This window comes from Notechis scutatus, chromosome 4 (genome assembly GCF_049901735.1).
Source record: "Notechis scutatus isolate UNSWTSFEM ecotype Mainland chromosome 4, rNotScu1.2, whole genome shotgun sequence".
In the NCBI taxonomy this organism is placed as follows: domain Eukaryota; kingdom Metazoa; phylum Chordata; class Lepidosauria; order Squamata; family Elapidae; genus Notechis; species Notechis scutatus.
In genome coordinates this window covers 112,131,816-112,156,247 of record NC_142012.1, presented here as the reverse complement: position 1 = coordinate 112,156,247, position 24,432 = coordinate 112,131,816, and the positions used below count along the sequence as shown (strand labels likewise).

At 39.2% G+C, this 24,432-nt stretch overlaps 1 protein-coding gene across 4 annotated transcripts; it reads left to right on the top strand.

Moving 5' to 3' along the window:
* BAG3 (BAG cochaperone 3) lies at window positions 1–22,693 on the top strand. 4 transcript variants are annotated; one of them, XM_087964440.1, is made up of 5 exons: window positions 118–738; window positions 16,431–16,778; window positions 20,146–20,502; window positions 21,377–21,526; window positions 21,587–22,693. In XM_087964440.1, exons 1-5 carry the CDS (start codon window positions 556–558, stop codon window positions 22,196–22,198), a joined length of 1,650 nt encoding a protein of 549 aa, XP_087820566.1. In that variant the 5' UTR covers window positions 118–555; the 3' UTR covers window positions 22,199–22,693. The 4 variants fall into 4 exon arrangements, with proteins under 4 accessions (XP_026525544.2, XP_087820566.1, XP_026525535.2 ...); XM_026669767.2 differs by having other exon boundaries at window positions 264–738; window positions 20,143–20,502; XM_026669759.2 differs by having other exon boundaries at window positions 1–738; window positions 21,377–22,693.
* The last annotated feature ends 1,739 nt before the right edge of the window (window positions 22,694–24,432 follow it).

Sequence of the window (24,432 nt, the reverse complement as noted above, 5' to 3'; positions counted from 1 at the left end):
AAGAGAAACGTTTTTAAAACAAAAACCGAAGAAAGTTCAATTGCGTCTTCCAAAAGGGATAACCGACAAATGCGCGCTCAGGGTGGAGAAACCCACATTGAATTTCAGAAATATCTCACTTAAGGGAAGGCAAGATTTCAGAATGAGGACGATTTCCAACTCGCCGCCCAGCAGGCGGAGCGAAGATCCTAACTGATATACTGCTGAATAATGACGGCGAGGAAGTGTGACTCAAACGAGGAACTCCCGCCCCGGCTATCCACACGCGCTGGAGGCGCCCAGAAGTTTCCAGCCAGGCAGCTGCCCCGCGTCTCTCCTCCTTCGTCTCCTACTCCTCCACCTTCCCCTCCTCTTTGGCGCGGAGCTGCTATTTCCAGATACTTCCACCCCCTTCTATGTCTCCTCCCTCTGGATAAAGGTGCCCGGCCGGCAAGAGCTGCCTCGCTTAACTCCAGCGGATGACCTAAGCGGCGGCGGCGGCTGCAATTTCTTTCCGCGTTGCCTTCTTCCTCCAAGCCTTTTTGCGCTTCTCCCTACTCTCTCTTGCGCGCAGCAATGAGCGCAGCTGCTCAGTCTCCCACGCGGATGCAGGTGGAGGCCGGAGGCGGCGAACGGGAGCCTTTGCCTCCGGGCTGGGAGGTGAAGATAGACCCTCAGACCGGCTGGCCTTTCTTTGTGGATCATAACAGCCGCACCACCACCTGGAACGATCCGCGCCTCCAGGAGGATCGCCCGAAGGTACCGCCACGGGTTACGTGGATTTTCCTTGACGTGGGAAAACCGGCGTTAGTTGGGACCATAGAGTGGAGGGGGTTGACTGGGGACGTGGAGCCCTCGATCTTAGGCTCCTGTCCTGCCGTCTCGTTAAGGGACGGAGCCAAGGTAGAGGTTAGGTAATTCTGCCCTTCCCGTGACTGAGGATCTCTGTAGACGTCCTTCCCCATGACTTTTAAATAGTTTGTCCCGCTTGCTGCGCTCCATAGCTCGCGTGTATGTTGGGAACAAGAGAGGTTTCACAGGACACTAGTTTCTGGTGGGAAGGGGAAAGGGACGCGCGTTCCCTACAATTTTGGGGAGGTCAAGTGGAAAGGCAAGGCTTCTTTGGGACGCCCATCGCTGGGTCTAAAGGACAACGCGCACTGTTTCCACTCTCTAGACAAGGGTGGGTGTACGTGAGGAGAGACGTTCCTCTCATTAAGCGGCCGGGGGGGGGGGGGGAACGGCCCGTGTCGGGCGCCAGAGTTTTTCTCAGTATATGGCATTGCTGCGGTGACTCCACAGATAAAGTTGAAAGGCCTTCAATGGAGGGCAGGGGAAACGACGGGGGAGGTGGGAACGGTGGGTGGGCTCTGCTCTGCCTACACCTCCCGGCTGGTGCCGTTTGAAGGACAGGAGCCGAGCACTTCCCTGGGGCGCTGGGAGCAGTAAGATGCAGCGGGGCAGTGCCAGGAAAAGTCTGTCCTCGCTGCCTTTCCAACCCACCCACCCCTCCCGTCCGGACTACATGGCTATGCAGTGAGGCTAAGAGCTGGCTTTTGTCTCTGACGCACTGCAGTCGTTTCCCTCCCGTTTTTGTGCGTTAAATCATTTGATACTTCGCCGTTGCGACGTTTATTTAAAGTTGGCAAAGTCTGCCTCGATCTGTAAAGAGGCGACCGTAATTAGCCTGGCTGTACTTCAAAGACGAAGAAAGTTGGTTCCCCTCTCCCCACAACAGTACAGTTTTCATAGACTTGTCTTGGTATATAATGAGGGCTCGGTTTAGGTTGCTATCCTTAATGTACATTTTTATAGGTATCGGTTTTTTAAGTGGTTTTTATAGTACGGATTCTAAGACATCCTGGGGAAAGTTTCCTTACTTACAGAGATTCCTTTTCTAATTTCAAAAATAATTTAAATCTTTCATGAGATTGCATCCTTTAAAATTCTTATTTTTTTCTGTTATTGTTTTTTGGAACATAAATTGCTTACTTTAGTTCCATTTCTGCCACACTGCTTATTGGTTACATAACAATCCAATGATTAAATGAAGGAGAAACAACATAATGCAAAATAATGATTAGATTTTAAAATAATTGCTTGTGTTCATTTTAGAGCACTGATGGCGAACCTATGATACGTGTGTGTCTAAGATGACACACCACGCCATTTTGACATGCCAGCATTCACCAACCCCCAAGTATGACTGTCAAAAGCACAACTGTGAAACTGTCTTTGCTCTACTTGTATTTCATTTTTGTAATTATTGGATTTTTTTTAATACACAGCAGTACATGATTGGACTGTTTATGTTTTTTAAAAATTAAAGAATTGTTTCTACTCATGGGGTGGGGGGTGGGGGGGGGGGCTGTGACATGCCAGAGAATGAAGCTGGGTGTTTTCTGAATTTTTGATATGCGGAGTCCAAAAGGTTTTCCATCGCTGCTTTAGAGGTAGCATATTTTGTACAGCTCATTTATAGCCCTTTTGGAGTAATATATTCCTAATATATTTTGCTATTCTGTAGAATCTGTAAAATCTTGATAGGCTTTCCTATCCCAAAATATTTTGCTGAAAATATGGGATTTTTGCTATTCCATATAAGCTAGTTTATTTGAAAGTTTCTTCCTTACTCCCTCATCAAGCGTGCCTTGTAACTGCATTTTTCTTCTAGGTCCTCATAATAGCTCAGGTGACAAGGTTATGTTTGAGTTGTTCTAGTAGTAAAATTTTCCCTTTTTTTCCCAATACAATTTTGGCTGTGTATATGGTCTGACAATCTATAAAGTGATAATGGTTGCTGAAATAGTTAGGAGTTGGAATCTACCCAGTTCACCCCTGTAGACTGCAGATCGCTGTTCTTTTAAACCCTGGGGTCTGCTCTTCATGGCCATTTGTCTTGGAATGCTAGAGGGACCAGATCCTTGATTTCCAGGAGGCATCTACTTGCAAAATTCCTAACTGGAGCTTGTACCTGGAACTTTATCAGGTTTTGGGGTAACTTTATAAACATGGGTGTTATGCTATTCTGAGAAATTGATGGGCCTTTAAAAAAAAAAAAAAAAGCAAGCTGCTTGTAATTTAAACTTACTTTACCAGTTGGGTACGCTAATTCTGTCTCCATTAGATTCATCATAGGTTTTGGGCTCCTTCAAAAAAAAATGTCTGGCCAAATGTTGGTGTGTGAGAGAGAGGGAGAGAAGGAGAAAGAAAGATTACCTGCTTCGTTCTGCTTTTGGTATCATTACATGTGTTCTGTGGCTTTGTACTTGATACTTCTGGGTGCTGCCACAAGATTAGAACTAGTTTCCTTGGTCACATTCTTTAAGCACCGTCATTCCATTGTTATTTCTCTCTTTACCTCACACTACTTCTCTATGTCATCTCTCAGGGCATTTGTGGGCATGGGTTTAGTGCTCTGTCAGAAGCTATGCACCGTGTTTAGAAACAATGATAGAAGACAGGTCACACGAAACATAAGCAATGAAAGTGCTATCTTCCGCTTCATCCCATGTACCCATTCACCCTGGTAATTTAACAGTGTGAGACCTGCCATGCTAAGCACCTGTCTAGACTTGCCCCACTCTACATTAGTAAGAGTTGATAGGTGGCTATTTTCTGCTGGTGAGTAGGGGCGAAATGAAATTTGGGGAATCTCATTTTTTGACTTGTCCTATCCTGGGTACAGAAGGATAACATCTTTGTCTTCATATGGACATAATAGGAAGTAGCAATGGGGGAAACACAATTTATGCAAACATGTGTTTCTGCCAATTACCTATATATTAGGCAGGGGTATCTAATCTTTACTGGTCTGTGGCCCGCCACTGAAGCAAGCAAAGCTCCATCTGTCCATGTGCGGGATCAAGGTAGCATGAGAAACTATATCCTCCCCGTCCACAGAAAAACCATCCCCTACAGAATCAGCCCCTGGTGTCCAAAAAGTTGGGAGGCTGCTGCATTAGGCATCTTTTTTCTATCCAATTTAGGGACCTAAATGAAGTCCTGTAATAACAAAGAATTGTTTCAATAAATGTCAAGTAGTTTAGAATTCAGGACAAACAGCTATTCCCTCTTCAGCATCTTGCCTGAGGGAAACATCATCATCTCCCTAATGGTAGGGTTGGCCCTGGCAGATCCTCAAAATTTTAATTAAAGATACTTAAATGTCTTGCCTGAACTAAACAGGCAGCTAATAACTTTAGTTACAAAGAAAGGCTCCAGATGTTCTGGAAAAGAGTTTCCTGTCTGAATATTAAATGTAGCACAGTATTGATAGTTGGAAAGATATAAAATATAATAGCAAAAAATAACCATTATTCTTTAAAATGATTTAGATGACTGTCACTTTCTAAATGGGCTCCTTGGTGCTCTAAGCTTGGTTGTTTTGCAGACGTTTCATTACCCAAACTAGGTAATATCATCAGTGCTAGTGAGGAGTGGGTTTGCTGTCAGTTTATATTCTATCTAGTGATTTGCCCCAAGTTGTCAGTGCTGGTGGGAGAGGTCTTAGAGGTTCTTTGGGCTGTTTACTGTTGGCTTTTTGGCAGATCCTGGTTTGGGATATTGTTTTCTTGATTGTTGGTCTGATGTTGAAGTTAATCTATGCTCATTTGGGTGCTGATTGCTGGTGGAGAGATGCTTAAGTCTTTTTGTTCCCTTTTTGACATAGTCTATAGAGATTGTTTATGTCTATTGATGGCTCATTTGTTAGAGTGCCAGACATTTAGAAATTCCATAGCAATAAAACGTTTGGATTTGGTTGGTCTAGGATGGTCATGATTTCCCAATTGAAACTATGGTTAAGTCTGTCCATATATTATGAAATTAAAGAGTTTTCAACATGTCTTCTGATTGCTAGTTGGTGTTCATTAATGTGTTCTGCCAGTCTTCTGTCTGTTTGTTTTATGTAGTTCTTGTTGCAGTCATTACACTGTCGTAGAAGATGCTGTTTTCTTCTGGGACTGCTGTTTTTTGTTTGTTTGTTTGTTTACTTAAAATGAAGGGCTTTAGATGGCTTTTTGTGCTATGCTGATTCCATATGGTTCTAGTAGTCTGCTGGTGGTTATGGTAGAAAAACTTACTTGAAAAGTAAGAACAGCTTACATATTCCTGTCATTTGCATTCATTAAAATTGCTGCTAAATTGCAGATTAACTATAGTTTAGGTGATATAAATCTTAATTTATTTAAAACAAATGTTAAAATGATGTTAACGTGAATAAAACATGATAAAAAAATATGCTTTTTTCCTAATTAAAAGAACTATAGATGTAATACTTTTATTAGGTTAATCAAAATGTCGATTTCAAGTTTTTAAATGTGTTAAAATTATTCCTCAGGCAAAAATGTTAAAGCCATGAAAAACGTTTCTGTGGAATTACACAGTTTATAAGAACCATTCTTGCACCTGTTGCATTCTGGCATTAACTATTTTGCCTCAAGAATCTTTCATAAAAACTTGAAAACTAGCAACATTTTTGGCAGCATTACAAAGATTTTAGTTCTGGGAAGTTGTGATTTTGACTTTTTTTTTGAGATTATTACAGCTATCATTGCTTATCATGTAATCTAATTTAACCCAAATGGTCACCAATCTACCAAGACATATGTAATGCTTTTATTTAGCAGTAGCCTCACATTGTTTCTAAGTAAAATATGGACTGGTTCTAAAATATCAAAAGTGTCAAAAGCCGCACTTTGTAAAAGATCTCTTGCAGCCACATTTATAGAAAAGATCCTCCAGTCCTTGGACTGAGCTTGTAGGATAAATTGCTCTGCCCTGATGGCTGAACAGGGTTTTTTTTTTTTTTTTTTTTGGGGGGGGGGGGGGCACTGTCTTTACACTCCTTAAATAAATAATTAAATGGTTTATTTTAGTCTAAAGACCCAAGAAACTGTTAATGCAAGACAAGTTAAGATATAATAGATTAGTAGTTTCTCCGGCTTTATTTATCCTCTCACTTAAAGTCAATAGCTAACATGAAAATCAGCTACTGTACAGAGTGCTCTGCTTAACATAGGAGGAATAGAGGAGAGGTAAATTAGTGCCAAGGATTGTTTAGTAACATATTGTTTAATAACATATTGTCTGCAATAACATATTGCAGACATCGTGGCATTCTGTTCATATGACCAGTCGGTTGGGCTGTTTCTGAACCCCATCTTGTATTGACTTGTAATTGATAAATTGTCAGAATAATATGGGATAAAGTGGCATTGAGTTTACCCAGCACATCAGTAGAAAATGTTGTGCAACCTCTGTGTTCAATAATTGTGTTCCCTCCCTCCACCTATCGCTTTGTATAGTTGTTGTTTAGATTAAGCATGTCTGAATGTTTGTTTACGAATTTAGAAAAAGAGGAATTATAATGCAAGAATCCAGATAAATTCATCTTACTATATTAGATGAAATAGTAAGTTTGTTTTTATTTTCATCTTCTTTTAAATACGTCTCTAGATCTTCTAAAGAAAAGCCTTTCAGCATATTGCATTCTGTTGGAAATTATTCAGATATTTGTTTCTTCACAACTCTTTATGGTGAGACTTAAAACATGCCAGTGTCTGCCCTTGTTTTATTCCAATTATATTATGTAGACTTGTTTTGGATAATAACTATTTCTCTGCTACTTCAGTTTTATCTGTTTTGTTATCCTTGCAATAAGAGATTTAAATTTGATTAAAGGGGTCAGTACTTGGTAAATCTACACCTGTTCTGGGGTAAAATTTTGTAAATCTGTTCCACAAGAAACTTTTGATTTTCAACAACTTTTGCTTTCTTATAATATGAGGCAGTCTCCATAACTATTCAAGTCTAAATGCTTTCCTCATTGTTGTGTTTTATGAATTGCCTTTTCCACATCCTAATCCAACTATGGACACCATTATTGTGGCACACATTTGTTTCAGCCATCACTTTGGGCCTGAGGTCTACACTTTAAACTTTACACATCAGCATAATATAGCGTAGATATTAGGATGTTAGACAGGGGTGGGATGCCGCTTCTGCCTGCTCTATAGAACCGGTAGCTCTGAAGAGCAGCAGACACAGAACCGGTTCTATGTCTGCTGCTGTTTGGCCCGCCTGCCCGCCCAGGCTCTTACCTGACCTTTATTTCCTGCTTTTTCAACCTCAGCTGCTTTGCGTGGCACAGCTGAGATTGAAAAAGGAGTAAAGGCATTTTTCAAATGCTGCGCAACCGCGTGTAGTGCTTACCAGCTGTCCGGGCAGCACAGCTTTAGTTGTATAACGCGCACACAGCGCACCTAGCATGCACACATAAAATGTAATCACGGAAACGGTAGTAACACCAGTTGAATCCCACCCCTGATGTTAGATTTTGAGAGATCGAGATTACAGAATGGAAGCTTACCATACTGAGTGGCTTTGAGCCAGTTATTCTTTCTCTGTCCAACCTGTCTCACATATGATTGTTAATAGAGATAAAATTGGAGGAGTATTATATATTTGGAAGAAAAATGGAACATAAATCAATAAACACTCTTGAGATGTTTTGAGCTACAGGTAGTCCTCAACTTGCAACCACATTTACGTCCCAAATTTCTGTTGCTAAACAAGGCAGTTATTAAATGAGTTTCCTTCATTTTACAACCTTATTTTTTACCATGGCTGCTAAGTGAATAGTGCGGTTGTTAAGCAAATCGGGCTTCCTCATTGAGTTTGCTTATTGGAGGCCGGCTTGTAAGGTTACTAATGGTGAATCGAATGACCTGAGACAATGCAACTCGTAAATAAATCCGAGTTGCCAAGACTCTGAAATTTGATCATGTGACCATGGGGATGTTGCAATAATCATAAGTGTGAAAAATGGTTATAAGACATTTTTTCAGTGCCGTTGTAACTTGAAATGGTCACTAAATGAATGGTTGTAAATCGAGGACTATCAGTAATTGATTTGCACTCTGGCATTATAAGATTATTAAGACCTATGATCACAACTGAGCCCAAAATTTTGTGTTGCTAAGTGAGATATTTGTTAAGTGAGTTTTGCCCCATTTTATGACTTTTCTTGCCACAGTTGTTAAGTGAATCACCGCCATTGTTAAATTAATAACACAGTTGTTAAGTGAACCTGGCTTCCCCACTGTCTTTGTCAAGAAGGTCCCAAAGGTGATCCCCTGACTCTGGAACACTGCAACGGTCATAAGTATAAGCCAGTTGCCAAGCATCTGAATTTTGATCACGTGACCATGGGGATGTTAAAACGGTTTAAGTGTGAAAAATGGTCATAAGTCACTTTTTCAGTGATGTAAGGCCATTTTCACAGCTCTACATGCCCCCATCACCGGTGCAGGGACTTCTGTCCTCCCCCAGTATGGCAAACCCCGGGGTTTCAGGGTTTGACAGTAACTTTGAACATTCACTAAACAAACTGTTGAAGTCAAGGACTACCTGTATAGTGATTGATATAACATTAAAATTTATATATAGACCCACTGTTTTGGTATCAAGATGTACACATGATGCATCTTTATTTAACAAACTTCATAAATAATGCACATGTGTGTATCTCTTCAACTGAAAAATTCTTTGTGGTACTCTTTAATAGATTTTTTAAAAATGCCTTGCTTTTAAGTTTAATAAGATCAAAGCAATGATGCAAGTTCACTTTATGTAGCTTTCATCACCTTCTTATGCAGTCTTTGAGTCCAGTTTCCATTTATAGGCATGGAGGGTGTATGGCTTCACATGCTTTAGAAAGTTCAGGGCCAATACTAGTAGGATCTTATCACCCTGCAGAGTTGAATTCTGTCTGGATTATTTAAGTGAAATTAATCAAAGGGAAGTGCCTAGTTTTTCAGAATTTCTAGCAGCTTCGTCCTGTCCTTGCCAGTGTTTAAAGAATTTTTTTTTATTAATTTGTATAAGTTCAGTTGGATACAAAATTAATAGATTTAAATAAAAGGGATGCAGAAATGATTCCATAAAGATAATAGCATGAAATCAGATATTAATAAATCAAATTAAGTTTCTTGAAGTGTTTCAAGAAAAACTGATGGAATTCTCCAATCATGATATTTAAGGATTTAAACATGGCAAGACAGTGTAAATCAACAGCTTGGCCATATAAAACAAGTAATCAGAACTTAGAACTGAAAGTACATTTTTTTTTTAAACAAGCTGAATAGTTCCTACTAGGAGAGAAAAGCAGGTTTCACCAGGTTACACCTGCTACTGGGTCAGCTGGGAGTTGCACTATCATATCTTCCTCTCCTTCTGTTCTAGATCTGTTCCATTTGTTTATACAAACAAAACCCTAGCCAGGAAAATGATTCATATTTAGTGCATGAGGCAATGGGATGAGACAAAAATGGGCCTAGATATTGTTGTAACATTGGAAAGGTTCAGCTCAGAAACCCTCAGCTTTTCAAGGTACTTATATGTTTGAATAATTGGTATTCTGTAATCTGCACTCTCAATATTCTCAGCGCTGTGCTTTACACACACACACACACACGCCTCAATTTACAACCACAACTGAGCTCAGACTTTCTGTTGCTAAGTAATGAGATCATAAAGCAGGATGCCATGTGACTGCATTGCTTAGTGATGGCAATCCTGCCAGTCCTTGTTGTCCAGACCCAGGGATTGTTAAGCAGGAAGCAGAGGGAGTCCCAGGTAAGAGCACAGAGATGCTGCAGTGGGGAATGGGGGAAGCCCATCGCCGACCACATGTGAGTTGGGGGTTGTTGCAGTGTGATGCAAGCTCATGAAGACCAGGAAAAGAGGGTGCTGGGTGCAGGTGTGCGAGCACAGGAGTGCTGGAAAAAGCTAGGTCTCAAGGGCTTCTTGGTGGGTTGCAGCTCTGGAGCTGCAAGAGGCCCCTGAGGGGAAGCAGTACAGCACAAAGCCATAGCCATCCCTGGAAATGTTAGCTGCCCCATCTTGCGGTTCAACAGCTTTACACTGTAGACCTCAGGAACTGCCATGCAAACTCACCATGCCAAAGAATGTATCAACAACGCAGCACAAATCTGCCATGCTCCGGGAAACATAAACAGCATAGCACAAAGCTGCAGCCCCTTGCTGCCCTGCATTCTTCCACTCCCAGCTGATGTTCATCATCTTCTTGCTTTTTCTGCTGGCGTTCTTTTCTGTCCTGGCTTTCTCATGATACAGCTTCTTCCCACATGAGGTATCTTTCTCCAGGTGTTGTGACAATGGGCATACTGTTGAGGGTGGCAGGCCCTCCATCCTCACTATGCTTCGGAAGACCTCCAAAGCTTTCTGAACGCTTTCTAAGCATCATGAGAATGGGGGAAGCTATTTGGAGAATGCTGTGTGAGATTTGGAGAATACGATGAGCAGCCTACAAAAGAAAGCTTGGTGCAGCCAGCAACTTCCTCGCCTAGGGTCAGGCCTAGGGGCACGCCTTGTCAGCAGTGGGATAAAGATGGCATAGGTCAGCTGAGTGCAGCATGGCCTGTGGAGTCCAGGGTAGCAGGAACAATTATGCTAGAAGACTTGCTAGAGCAGAATTACAAGAATTATCTTGTTAAAAAAGAGTATAGGGTTGTTATTGTGAAGTCATTGGAACTGTAGATAAACAAAGTGCCTCCAGCACAAATTACACAAGGGAGAAAGAAAAATCATTCATGTGATTTCACAGGAAGAAGTTGTAAATAAATATGAAAATAAAAAAATTCTGCAACCACTTGAATTTATGACTGTGCTGAAAACAGTGAATTAAAGTGGTCCTTGAAGTTAATGGCCATTGTCACATGATCAAAATTCAGATACTTGGCAACACACCCACACTTATGACTGCAGGGGCATTTCAACACACACACACACACACACACACACACACACACACACACCTGCTTATCTTCCCCACATCTATGTCCTTTTGGTCACCCTGGCTTGTAGGTGGCACTGCTCAGCAACAGCAGCAGGGCTGGCACTGAAGTAGAGGCCCTAGACCTTTAGCAGGTTCAACCAACTGCCACTGCCCTAGGGCCACCACTGCCACTGAGAAATGCCACCTCAAGTCCCACACCACAGCCAGCCAGCCCAGCACCACAATGTAAAAGACCCATTCTGTGTATCTAACATGCATCTCTTCAGTTTATTCTTTTATCACTAGGCCTCAGGCAGATAACTTTATTAAATGGGTAGGAATAATCTTAATCCTAACTCTTCATGTATAGATGCTGGAGGGGTGGGAGTCCTAGCAAATTCTTAAACAACCTTTCTTATATTTTGGGGAGTGGCTAAGAGCCAAACAGGATGAGGGCAAGGATACAAAGTGAGTAAGACTTTGTCACACATGTGAGCACGCCTAGAGTATTTGTCTATTACCAATAACTTTGGTAATTTCTTTATTAAACTTCTTTGGATTTACATTTACAGCTATACTTAAGAATGACAAGAAACTGTACTACTGATTTTGAGAGCCAGAGGAATTCTGAAAATTGCCAAAAAAGGGTATTGTGACACACACACACCTATCCATATGCCTCAGGTTGCCTGTATTTGTGAGGCCAAAATGTTAGCCCAAGATAATCACACATAAGTAATATATTGAAATATAAGGATTTAAGGAACATACGGAATATAAGAATACATTTAGAATCCAGAGAACCGTGGTTAATAAATAAGCTTACTGAGCCATTCTTGCTGTGTAAACAGACATAGGCAAGTAGTAAGCTGTGTAAGCCCTTCACTGAAAATAGTCATAGTTTACGTATGTAAAGTATGCCATATTATTCCAGGCTACATTCATTCTCGCATCAATTATAACATTTGTTTCATGAAAAGAAAAGCTGGAAGAAACAAGAAAATACAGTGTACAAGTCCTAGATCTTTGTGGCAAAATGAGACACACACACACACAAACACACACACACCCCTGTCATTTGCCACTATTTTTCTGCTTCAGTGCAGGCTGCTATCTTGTGCTGCCAACTGCTCTACAGAGTTACATATGGTAGCTTTGTACAGCAGCTGCCTTCCTGGCCCATAGTGATACTTGCTCATACACAGGCCGATGGGAGTTATATTCCAAAACATCTGGAAGGCAACAAATTGCAAAGAATTTAGAGTAACTCGATGGATTTTTTTTTCAAGATCCCAAAGGTGATGCTTATCGTTATCTAAAAAAAAAATTGAGTTGGAATAGTTTGTAACAACTGTTAGATGTATAAATGTTTTGAGGCATGCTGAGAAAGTGATACCCTATAAATGAGATTATATTTATTTATAGTGTACAGCCACTTTTTGTTTAGTGGATGCCCTGTTTAGTAACCATCCAAATATATGAAGGTTAGTTTTTTAAAAAGGATTTTCTGATCAATGCACACAATTAGGCCCAAATTTCTATGCCTGACAAAAAACACATACCAGAGTGATATCAATGCCTGATTTGCCGTCTGAGAGAACTTTATATAAATGAGATGGCAGAAACCAGAAATCTTTGCAGTGTTTCATGTGTTTGCTTAGTGACCATGACTTCATAGCTTTCAATTTAAGAAATGAATTGTGGTGCTAAATGAGAAGTATATATGTTTTTCTGTGTGTGTGTGTGCATAGTCTCTCTCTCTCTCCTTCCCTCCCTCCCTCTCCCCCTCGTATAAACTTCACTGATTAGTAACAGAGACATAAATAGAATCCCTGTTACATGCTTTTGAAAATCCAAATAGTTGTAAGAAAAAATTGTGAACTAAAGAATAACTACGTTGACATTTCAAGATGATATTAATATTTCCACTGTTAAATTTATATTTGTGTGCAATATAGCTTTAATGTGGGGTTGTTAGTCCCATATATTACAATGTTCAGTTTTTGTTGGGAATATTTTTTCTCAGTGCATTGTTTCATAAAGTATGACAGCTAAAACATTTTGTACTTTACGAGTGAAGGCAAACAACTGTGTCCCAGGATAATGTTGCAGGATCCAATCTGGCTTGGTCACCAGACCAGAGACACTTGGATTGGATGCTGCAAACCTTTGCTACTTCTCCTTAAATCTAACAACATTTGTAATAATTACTATAAATAATTACTATTGGATGTCTAATAATGTTAGATTTTTCTATGAGGAATGCCTCCTAGAGTCATACATGACTGGATAGGAGAAACTTTTACCTTTACCTTTTTATCTTTCTTTTTTTTATCATGTTGAATAATAAAATATCACTTCAGCTAAGTGATACTTTACTTCCAATTTTAAATTTTGTAAAAATCAGAATTATGATTCTATAAACCAACCAGAAAAATGTTTCAATTTACTAAATAGAAGTCAAGTAAATATTTAAATTATGCCAATTCAAATTTTTCAGATAACCTAGACTGCTTATTATCTTTTCACATGCTGAAATGAGCTGTTAGATTAGGGTCGTTATGAGAAGAGGAAAATTGTGCTAAATGCTTGAGGTAGTAACTTATGAAAACTTTTTTTTCTTAAATATTCAGCAGCATCAAAATGTGAAAATTCTATACAATAATAAAACTTGACAGTATCAAATTATGTAATGTAATGGCACAATTGTCAGTTTAAAAGGCAGGTTTGCTGCATTTCCATATACCATAAATTCATAGTAGTTGGTAGTTGATATTCTCAGGAAGATTTTGGATTGATATCGTTGCTGTTGCTGTGGGGATGGGGGCTATGGATTTTTATTTTGAGGGGTTTTAATATTAAAAGCTGCCCGAAGTCCACCTGTGTGCTAGTTGGGCAGCCATATAAACTTGCTTATATGGTATTTATTTTATTTATTTATTAAACTTTGCATTATTGAATGATATTTTGTGAGCGAGAACAGTAGTTGCTATCTGATCTCACTGGAAGATTCATTTAGAATGTGATTCCCAAAATAGAATTACCACTGCAGGAAGAGCTTCATTAGAGGACTTAGGAGGAGAATCTCTTGCATAAAGTTTTGTTTCTATCCTGTTCACATTCTAAATATCATATTACAAATATACTTAAGCTTGTAGCATTTATTTTCCATTCTTTCTGACTTCTTTTTTCTTTTGATCTACCCACCCTTCCTCCCAAACTTCACCCCACACTTTCACATTACTGCTGCTGATAAATCCTTACTTAAATGGATCCATCTGTTTTCTTTGCCAATGACATTCTTTAAATAGCATTAAAAAGAACATTGTCCCCTGTTTGTGTCCTGTTCATTTTGGGGTTTGAAATATTTTTATGCTGTTAATTTTATCATGGACTGTTATAGCCAATTTTCCTTTTTCAAATACGACAGATAAAAGATTTTTATTTTTTTTCCTGATGTTTGCAACTTTTTGTTTGTTTCTTTCCATATCTTCCCATATCTATTTGAATGTATGAAAATATAATGGCACTAGAAATGATATTTCAAAAGAAACTGCAGAAGAGCGGATTAATAATTTTGTGTTCACTTACCTCTCGATTCCCTAAACATTCACACAAAAGAGTAAATGTTTGCTTCAACTATGGCTTATGTTTAGTGACATGAATATGCAGAAATTATGTCTATGTTTAATGTTGACTAGTCTTTGAGATTTGTCAGATTTGTTATTGTCTTCCATAATTCCTAGCAAACACAACTATTTTTACCTTCTATTAAACACAACTGTAATTGTCTTCCATGTTTTGTTGAATTTGTTACTGTCTTCCATAATCCTTAGCAAACACAACTGTTAGTCTTGATCTGAATTGCTTAGTTTTTTATGAATACTCGCTGATGAAAATCAGTTACAATTAATCCAGAAGAGTGCAATTTTACTGGTTTATTGTAAATGAGATTGCAACCTTTAATAATGGTGTAGTAGGAGGATACAAGTAGTCCTTGACTTACAACTATTCATTTAGTGACTGTTCAATGTTACAATTGCATTGAAAAAAGTGACTTATGGCTGTTTTTCACACTCATGACCATTGCACCACCCTCATGATCATATGATCAAAATTCAGATGTTTGGCAGCTGACTCATATTTATGACAGTTGCAGTATTCTGAGTTCATGTGATCACCTCTTGCGATCTTCTGATGAACAAAGTCACTGGGGAATCCAGGTTCACTTAACAACCGTGTTATTAACTTAACAACTCTGGCAAGAAAGTTTGTAAAACGGGGCAAAACTCATTCAATGAATGTTTAATTTAAGCAACAGAAATGTTGGGCTCAGTTGCAGTTGTAAGTTGACAACTACCTGTAGTTGTATATGCAAGTCAACAATTTTGGGCTACTGTTGCTTGTCAGGACTTTGCCTTTCTCTTTGTTTCCAGTTTTTGTCCATGTTTTGGCAAAAGTTTTGGTCAATCTTCATCTTCAAGTTAAAAATGAAATTATTGTTGCAGTTACATGGAGTTTCCAAAGCCCAGTGAACTTGCAGTAATAATTGCTGCCTTAGTGCTACTGCAACTTCAGACTTTTTGATAAGCCAGAGGAGAGCATGCAATTTTGAGTTAATGTTGGGATGTGACAAATGTTTCCTGTATTTTAAATGCACAACAGCTCTGAAGGTCATCCTTTTAATCTGCAAATTAAAACAGAATGGCCCTGTAGTTTTTCCTGTATGCCCCCTTGATATCTTGTAATGCTGTAATTTCGAGCCCAATCTTAGAAATGAGTGGTGGAAGGGACTTCAGTTTGGAGAGAAACAAATACTCTCCTGTTGCTTCTTGGTTGGTAGAACACAGAGATTTATTTTAGGGTTATTGGAAGCTGCTGCTGCTGCTCAGATTTCTGGCCTATTTAGTGATTTCTGACAGATACAGCAATTCAGATAGGTATATGTTCTAGCTTTAATTCTAGAATCTTTCTATGCAAGAGTTTGTTTCTTGAGTATAATTTTAAACTTTACAAAACAATGAGAAGGGCTATAGTATTATAAGAAGGATACTGTATTGCTTGTCTGAAGTGTTTTAGCACAATTTTCTGCCTTTAAAGGACTGGTACAATATATATAGTCTTAAGACTGTAAACCGCCCAGCCATTGCCTTCTAAACATCTTTCTCAAGACTGTATTAAAATACTTCAATCATTAACTTGTTAAAGTTAAATATGAATAATAGAGTAAAAAACATACGTACTATTAATGAACCAGAAATTGTCAATTATATTTAGAATACCTGTCTTGAGCTATCATGAAACCCATCTGAAAAGCTATGAAGTATGTTTTATCTTAATCACCTAATCTGCAATCACATAATTGCAAGTACAGATGTTCAAGTCCACCCTTTGTCTAGAAGCTGATTGGATGACTTTGAGCCAGTCTCTCTCAGTCCAGCTGATTCCACTGGGATTTTTGTTGCTGAAAAAATAAGGAGCACTGTAGATGCCACCTTGAGCTTCTGAGGCCATAAATTAAACAAATGAACAAACACAATTACTAAAGCATGTTCAGTCTCCAGTTGGAATTGCACAACTTGAAAATTGTATGTCTTGAATTTTAAAAGATCTTAATTTCTATATTTGTACTATATATCTGTTTGTCTAGGAAAGTGCATCAGCAAATGGCCCATCTCGAAATAGCGTGAATCAAGCCCAAATCCGAGATGGAAACGTGGGATATCCAAAGCTTCGGGCTGGTTATATTCCAATTCCAGTTGTACACGAAGGTGAAGAAAACAGGCAGTATTACTCATACAATTCTGGCTATCAGCCTGGCATTCAGCGTGTCAAGGAAGAAACCATTCCTACCCAAATTCGGCCCCCATCATCTCCAAGAGGAAGCTTTATCCGTTCACAGTCTCCAGCTAGAGGGCTTGCAGAAGCTGCCCAGACAGATAAGCCATGTGCACAACCAGCAGCAACCCCAATCCAAATGCAGTCCTCAGGATCTGAGGTGAGTTTGCAGAAGTGCTTTGGTAGGTTTTATGTTAGAATTGTTGCATTATGAGAATATAATATAATGGTCCCATTTATTCTCCTGCATATTGAATTATAAGTATGTTTATGCAAATGGATAGGTGTTAATTTGTAGTGCTGCATTTGGGTAAGTTTTGAAGGAGGAGCATTGCACATTATTATAAATACAACAGAATCACACTTTTCCCAAGTTATAGATGTGGGTGGTCCTTTGGGAAGTCCCTTCCCAGATTAGTTGAACACTCACTGACAGTTAGAGCATCTGCAGACAGCACTTTGGTCTTATTTAGACCAGGTTCACTTTGTTGCTGTTATTTATTAGATTTATACAGGTGATAAATTAAAAAAAATACTCAAGGAGGCTGATTGGAAAAACTGAATAAAAACAAACAAAATGCAAAAAGGATAAAATTGCACACAATTAAAAAAAACAGTTTATGTAATCCTATGATTGTAATGATCCTGATCCTATTGTTGACTTTCCATAAAGCCTTGATGATATAGTTCTTTCCTTGAGAGGAACTATATTATGAGATGAGATGAACTTGGAAATGAATGAATGAAAGGTTTTGAAATGGTTGGTGAAATAATTAACCTTGGTTATTCCATTATTCTTTTGTTTTGTTATTCTATTTTTTGGTTCTGGGTATGTCTTAATCAATAATACATTAGGATCAAAAATACCATGGTCTGTTTGAAAAGCAGGTTTTCAGTGCTTTTCTAAAGCAAAGGAATCCTTCGCACTTTGAATTGTACTCAGAAACCCACAGGTAACCGGTGCAGCTCATGGAACATAGGTGCCACATGTGAATATTGAGGTGTACCTTTAAATGCTTGAGTAGTCATATTGTAGACCAGGGTGTCAAGTTCGTGTCATCATGATGTCACATGACATATCACGACTTCCCCCCCCCTCACTAAACCGGGTGTAGCCAGCACATGAGCATCTGTGCTAGTGTTCTGACCCACACCCCTTTCCAGCAAATCAAACACAATCCAAAAGGAACAGAAACCTTGTAATGCATTTACAAAATAATTAGCTGTGATAAGCACAAGCCTTGCCAAATTGTGCGAGACTTGTCCAAAGATAACAGACAAGGAATAATTTGCAATATAAGAATCTTCAAATACAAACTCAGGATACTGGAATGTCCATGAGGCTGTAGTTTCAAAACGTCTTTGCCTTCTGCAAAGTATGTTGCTTTCACAGCTGGCTTTTATCTTCTTGAAGGAGGGGCCATTACCTTGCAGCCTTACTCCCGAGTCACCCATGCTGTTGTAGCTGCTCTTTCCTATGAGCAATCCTGCATGCATGCGTACTTGGTACGGGCTCCTCGGGAACCTCCTCATCACTGCTGCCAGCCCCCACAATCTCTGAAGGCAGCAGTACACTCCCTAATGGTCCTGGCCCCTCATCTGAGTCCTCGGTCTCCTCAGCCATCTGCAGCTGCTGCCAACTAATCAACTCCCAGGCGGCGTGAGTTTGACATCCGTGTTGTAGACCAACTATGATTTCCAAGTAGCTTTTAAGGGCAGTTCATATACAATTGCACTCACCCAAGTGAGAAGTGACCAAGGCATGAATGATTGTGAATAAAGCCTGTTGTTCCAGGAAAGAACCAGCTATATAAATATGATGAATAAATAAAAATGATTTTTATTTATGTATTTATTAAATTTGTATGCCATCCATCTCATCTAGAGATATAATATTTTAATATTTCATCTGCCTCCTCTATCCAGGTAGTTCTTGCTTACCAACCACTTGTTCAGCAATCTTTCAAGTTAAGACGGTGTTGAACAAGTTGACTTGCAACTGTTTCTCAAAGTTGTATCTGTTGCAATAACCCCATGTTACACAACCTCAGTCTGGCTCTTGGCAATAATGTGCATTTACAACTGACATGGTGTCCTGTGGTCACATAATTGCCGTCTGCAAGCAATAGAATCCTGTTAAATCCCATGATTTAACAAGAGATTGAGTAGAATTATACTCACCACCTTCTGGTGATGGCCTTCCAAGGATGAGTGGAATGATGGCAAAACTGTTGTATCCACTTTTACTTGAGATATCTTCTGCAGAAAGATACCATAGTCAATCATGTCAGAAGCATCTGAGAAATCCAAAGAATCAATAGGAACATAACCATGTATCTTTCTCTTGTTCACAGTGTAACCAAGGTAGCTTCCTTATGCAAACCAGGTCTTAAACCCCTGATTAAAATAGATGTTGAAAATTGGTTTTGACAATGAATGTCTGCTGTGTTCAAGCACTATTTTCTTGAGGATCTTGCCCACAAAATGGATCCACAAAACAGATTACAAACCTGTTTTGGTCTTCTGGATCCACTGGTACTACTTTTTCATAGTTAATTTCACTGAGGCCTTTTTTTTAATAAGGCTGGAGTCAGTAGTTTCAGAAGAAAGGAATTTGTTACCTACTACAGACATGATATTCTTCCGGTTAAAATCGGAATCCCGATTTTTTTGGGAATCGCCCCCCCTTCTTCTCCTCCTTCCCCTCCCCTCGGAGGCCCCGAGTCAGGAGTTGCTACCGCTGGCGTGGCTCTGCGTGGCTCCAGTCCCGCGTTGCCTCAGGAAGGGAAAGGCAAAAAGGAAGAGCGCGGCGGCGCTTTGCAACGGCAGCAGCGGCTCCTGGTTTTGCCTTTCCTTCCCGAGGCAACGTGGGACTGGAGCCGCGCAGAGCCGCGCCGGCAGTAGCAACTCCTGACAGCCCCATCCGGATACCTGAGCGGAGCCCGGGCGGGCGGGCGGTGCAAGCGGAGGCCGCTGAGCGGCAGGAAAAGGGAGCTGGGCAGCGATTTCTTGGCGCGCGGTCTCTTTTGGCCGGCCCCAATTTTTTTTTTCAGAGGGGAATATCATGCCTGCTACTAGATCCAACAGGACCTCCCCACCTTGTTCTCATAAGAAGCCATGCTAAATTCTGTCCAAATTGGTTTTTGTAACATGATGCTTTAAACTATTCCATACTTAAAGCAAGGCAGTCTGCTGAATCAAAACATTCTCAGTCAATGATGTCAAATCACTTCAAACTTTGTTTATTAACCACGTAACGAATTGGGTATATATTTATAAACAATAGGAATATTTTTCTTAAGGAAGTATTTTAGTGATTAAAATACATTGTTAAGTAGTGCTATGATCCTTGCTAACTTTTCAATTATATTAAAACCACTGGGACAATGATTTAACTCTAAACTTTTCAAAACAGCATATATAGCTATTAGTAAATAGGTTGGGTGTGATTAGAAACTAACAACCTTATCTGGAATGTTTGTTTCTTGGAACATGGCTAAATCTAATAATCGCTTTTCCTCCAGCAGCTTCCATCTTCAGAATCGCCAACAATTTCCCCCCGGTCTTCCAGCAGGCATAGCTCAGGAAGTCATCAGCTCCCTCGAGGATATATTCCCATCCCTGTGATCCATGAGGGAAATGTCCCAAGGCAGCCATCACAAATCTATCATCAGACACAGAAGACACCTTGCCCAGCCCAGCCAAGTGACTACCAACCTCATCAGCCAGTGTACTATAAAATTCATGTTGATGATTTGGATCAGAAGCCACAGCGGGCACAGTCCCCATTCAGGGTGACACAGCGAGGCTCAGCAAGTCGTGAAAGTTCACCCGGAAGAATCCAGTCACCAACACCAATCAGACTACAGTCAGTCAGACCTCAAGTATGTACAGTCAACTTCTGCAAGCCCCTCTTTAGCTAATTGTGTTGAAGTCTTATACATGAGTAAAGTAATATTATACATAATATTAAAGAGTAGTGACAAAGGCCATAATCATCTCTTGACTAAGGAGTTTACATTAAAAATTCAATTTTTATTGAAATTTATGATCATCTCAATTGTATCATAATCATTTTATGAGTCTTTTCATTCTGCAAACTTTTGCCTCCTGGCTATGAACGAGTGAGGGGAATAAGAATAATAAAGAGAATATTTGTGGTTACTTCTCTCTGTTTAGGAGAACCTTCTAAAGTTGCAATGTTAATATTTTATTATTGAGGCCTAAGATCACAGAAAACCATCTTCTACTGAGTCGGACTACTGGTCTGTATTGATCATTATCCATTCTGACTCGTAGCGTTTTTCTAATGCTACATAGAGATAATTGGATTTGAACCTAAGACTCTTCTAATATAAAGCATTTGATTTGATATATAACTCCATTAAATAGAGTAATACTATTAACTAGTATTTGAGGATTTCCAATATAGGACACATGTTCCTAGTATTCTATTTACTATAGTTTTTCTCATAGTTTGTTTTGTTCTGATTTATTTTCAGCAACAGGATTTTTTTTTCTGTTGCCTTTTGTCTTAATTATTTCTTTTCCATCACAGAATGTTATTCTCAGAATTCTGGCTTGTTACTTTGCTTCACAATGTATATATACATAGCACCTCATACTGAATAATTTCCAGAATCCGTAAGATTCCGGAAATGTTGAACTCAGTATTAGAATTATTTTTGACACTTCAATCCCTGTACATGTTCTTTAGTTTGCATTTCCTAATAATAAGCAGCTTGTTCTCCTCCCCAGCAACAAGTGCCAACTGAAGAAGCACCGCCACCTCTGCCACCTGATACCAAGCTTAAAAACAAGGCTGATTCACCTGCAACAGAAAGTCCTGTTCAAAGTATTCCCATTCAAGTCATACGTGCAGATGTAGATAATAAACCACCCCAGCAGGTACCATTTTCTGCCACCCAAGTCGTACGTCCAGATGTAGATACTAAGCCACCCCAGCAGGTACCATTTCCTACAGTAGAACAGGTTGATAACAAGATTCCATGCCCTGTTAAAGATGTTCCAACAGAAGAGAGACCTTTACCACAGGAACATGAATCAGAGAAGACATCAGAAGCAGAAGAGCTTCAGAAACACCCAGGAGTCTTGAAGGTTGAAGCTATTCTAAATAGGGTACAGATGCTAGAGCATGAAGTTGGTTCCTTTCAAGGAAAGAAAAATGGCAAAAAGTACCTGTGGATAGAAGAATACTTGACCAAAGAGCTGTTAGCCTTGGACTCGGTGGACCCCGAGGGTCGTGCAGATGTTCGGCAGGCCAGGAGAGATGGTGTAAGAAAAGTCCAGAATATATTGGAAAGACTTGAACAGAAAGCAGACGATGTCCCAGAGACCACTCCAGGAGATGGATTTCAGTCATCTTTCCATGAAAGTAGTCCACTGTCACAGGAAAAAATGGGGATTGATCCTATGGTGGAAAATCTTGCTAAGGATATAAATAATAAAAATGTCAAGGAGCAAATCAAAGTAGAAATGGAACAACCTGGATCTAAAGAAGACATAGTCTCAAATCTTGCTAAAGAAAGTTGCACAGCTAAAACTGTGGCTGAACCATAAAGACTGGCAAAAACCTAGTCCTTGGACTCCTTAAATTAAATGTGTGTTAAGCAAATTTTAACTTGCATGCATTTCCAGAGCTTTGCACCGGTTGATTTTTAATCAACAGCTTGGATCACAGAAAACAGTTGGGGGGGAGGGGGCAGAAATGGGTGCATAAAAATGTTTAGCTTATATTCTGTATCTTACTCAAATAATGTGTTTGAAAAATATCTTGTAAAATGATTGCTTTCAATTCAACACAATGAGTGAAAAATGTTTTTCAATTTCAGTTAGCAGAATTACTTTCATAAAATCATTACCTATGTACATCTAAATAAGACATCCTTTTTAAAAACAAGACACTCTTAGGGAAAATGTTTTCACTATTAGGCACTTTAATGATGTCTGGAAAGTGTGTTAAGAAACTATAGGGATATTTATATGTACTGTATTGAGAACTTCAGTGCTATATTTTGAATGAGAAAAGAAATAAAACAGACTGTAAAAGCCTGATGAACCTGTGTGGTTAATAAATGAGAAAGATGACTGTATATTATTTGTTTGCTTCTAAAATAAATATTCCTTTGTAAATGTATACTTACAAGGGCTCTCTAGTAAGTTCATGATTTTTTTCAAATTTACATATAGTGAATCCTGAACTTCTTAAAAGGTTCAAGTGGACATGTAAAAAATATTTAACAAACTCAACATTAGTTGCACTAAAAATACAGAAATATAGCAAGCAGCTACTTTTCCATTCAATAGGTTGAACCATATTTCAGCCAAATTCTATCCAGCCTAATTAGATATGGTAAGTGAGAAGGGAAAGTATTTGAATCTGGAATATTGCCTACTTTTACCTCAGTAGACTAGAATATATGTAGCTCAGGGTTAAACCTTAGTAAAATCCTTAGTGCTCTCTTAGCTTGGTTATTTCCTTACAGACTTACCCAATTAGGTAACATCATCAGTGTGAGTGTGGGAGTTTGTTCCCTGTTTATATACAATAGCTTGCTCTGCCAGGTTTGGTGGTGGAGGTTGTTTTTCTTATCGGTAATTCCTTGATTAGGGTTTTGTTTTCTGCTTGATTCTTTTCATGCTGTAAAACCCTGTTCTCCAAGAAGCACAGGGCTCACATTGTTAGGATGCCAGGTTGGAGGTTAGCAAGTCTGCGTTCGAGTCACAGGTGCTGCTGTGGGACAGAGTGATCTCCCATCTTTTGTTCCAGCTCCTGACCGGGACACGAAAGGGGCCTTCAGCTGGACATCTCCCGGGCAACAATAATGTCACTAACTAATCCTTTCAACACTAATGCAATGTGATCCCTGTTATCTGGATGTTCGTTATGAGAGGATTTGTTATAGTCTTTTTGTTTCTTAGTTTTTTTATTGTCATTTTTGAACGGTATGTAAATATGGTTTATTTCTATGTACCTATTGATGTCTTCACACTCTGTGTCCCTAGATCCAGAACTAGTGAACGAATCCATGGCAGCAGCACTACATAACATATCCTACCTAGCCAAATGCACTACAACTCCCAGAACCATGGACACCACCAACTGCTGCCCCATACCTATTTCTAGTTCCATGGATAAACAAACCAATAAATCAGAAGAACATCCATGAGATTATTACTCTCAGGACTCATAGTGCAGACCATAACACATCAGCTGGAAACTATAGCATTCCCACACATGCAACCAAAAGTATGATTCTGATATGTAGACAACACCTTTATTCTAATAAAAAGGAACTATTAGGAAAAACACATGTAACATTTTCAAAGGAATAAAATTCATAACAGAAGAAGACAACATAGACATTGTCCTTCCTAGATATCTTCTTTAACAGGAAACGATAACAAATTAAAAATGAAAATGTTATTTTAAAAAAACCTACACTAAATGTACCAACCACAGCACAACCAACACAAATTATGAAAAGGAGAACATATACCATACATAAAAAAAACTTGAAACCAACAAACAGGCTATTGCAACCATACAGCATCAGTGTAGCACACAAATCAACTAAAACCTTCTAAAAATCTTAGGTAAATTAAAAGATCTAGTAGCCCAAGAATTAAAAACAGCAGTCATCTGTAACATACAGTGTTACAGCAAGACACTATTTACATAGACTTCTGTAAAGCCTTTGATTCAGTGGTACACGACAAACTACTTCTAAAATCTTTTGGTATCTCCGGACACTTGCATAACTGGATAGCTACATTCCTGTCAAACAGGCAAC

Excerpts from the sequence above, each read along its gene's own strand:
- BAG3 (XM_026669750.2), top strand. The coding sequence starts at position 556 with ATGAGCGCAGCTGCTCAGTCTCCCACGCGGATGCAGGTGGAGGCCGGA. Across the intron at positions 16,779-20,142 it reads TGCAGTCCTCAGGATCTGAG|CAGCTTCCATCTTCAGAATC; the intron begins GTGAGTTTGCAG and ends CTTTTCCTCCAG. Across the intron at positions 20,503-21,376 it reads TACAGTCAGTCAGACCTCAA|CAACAAGTGCCAACTGAAGA; the intron begins GTATGTACAGTC and ends TCTCCTCCCCAG.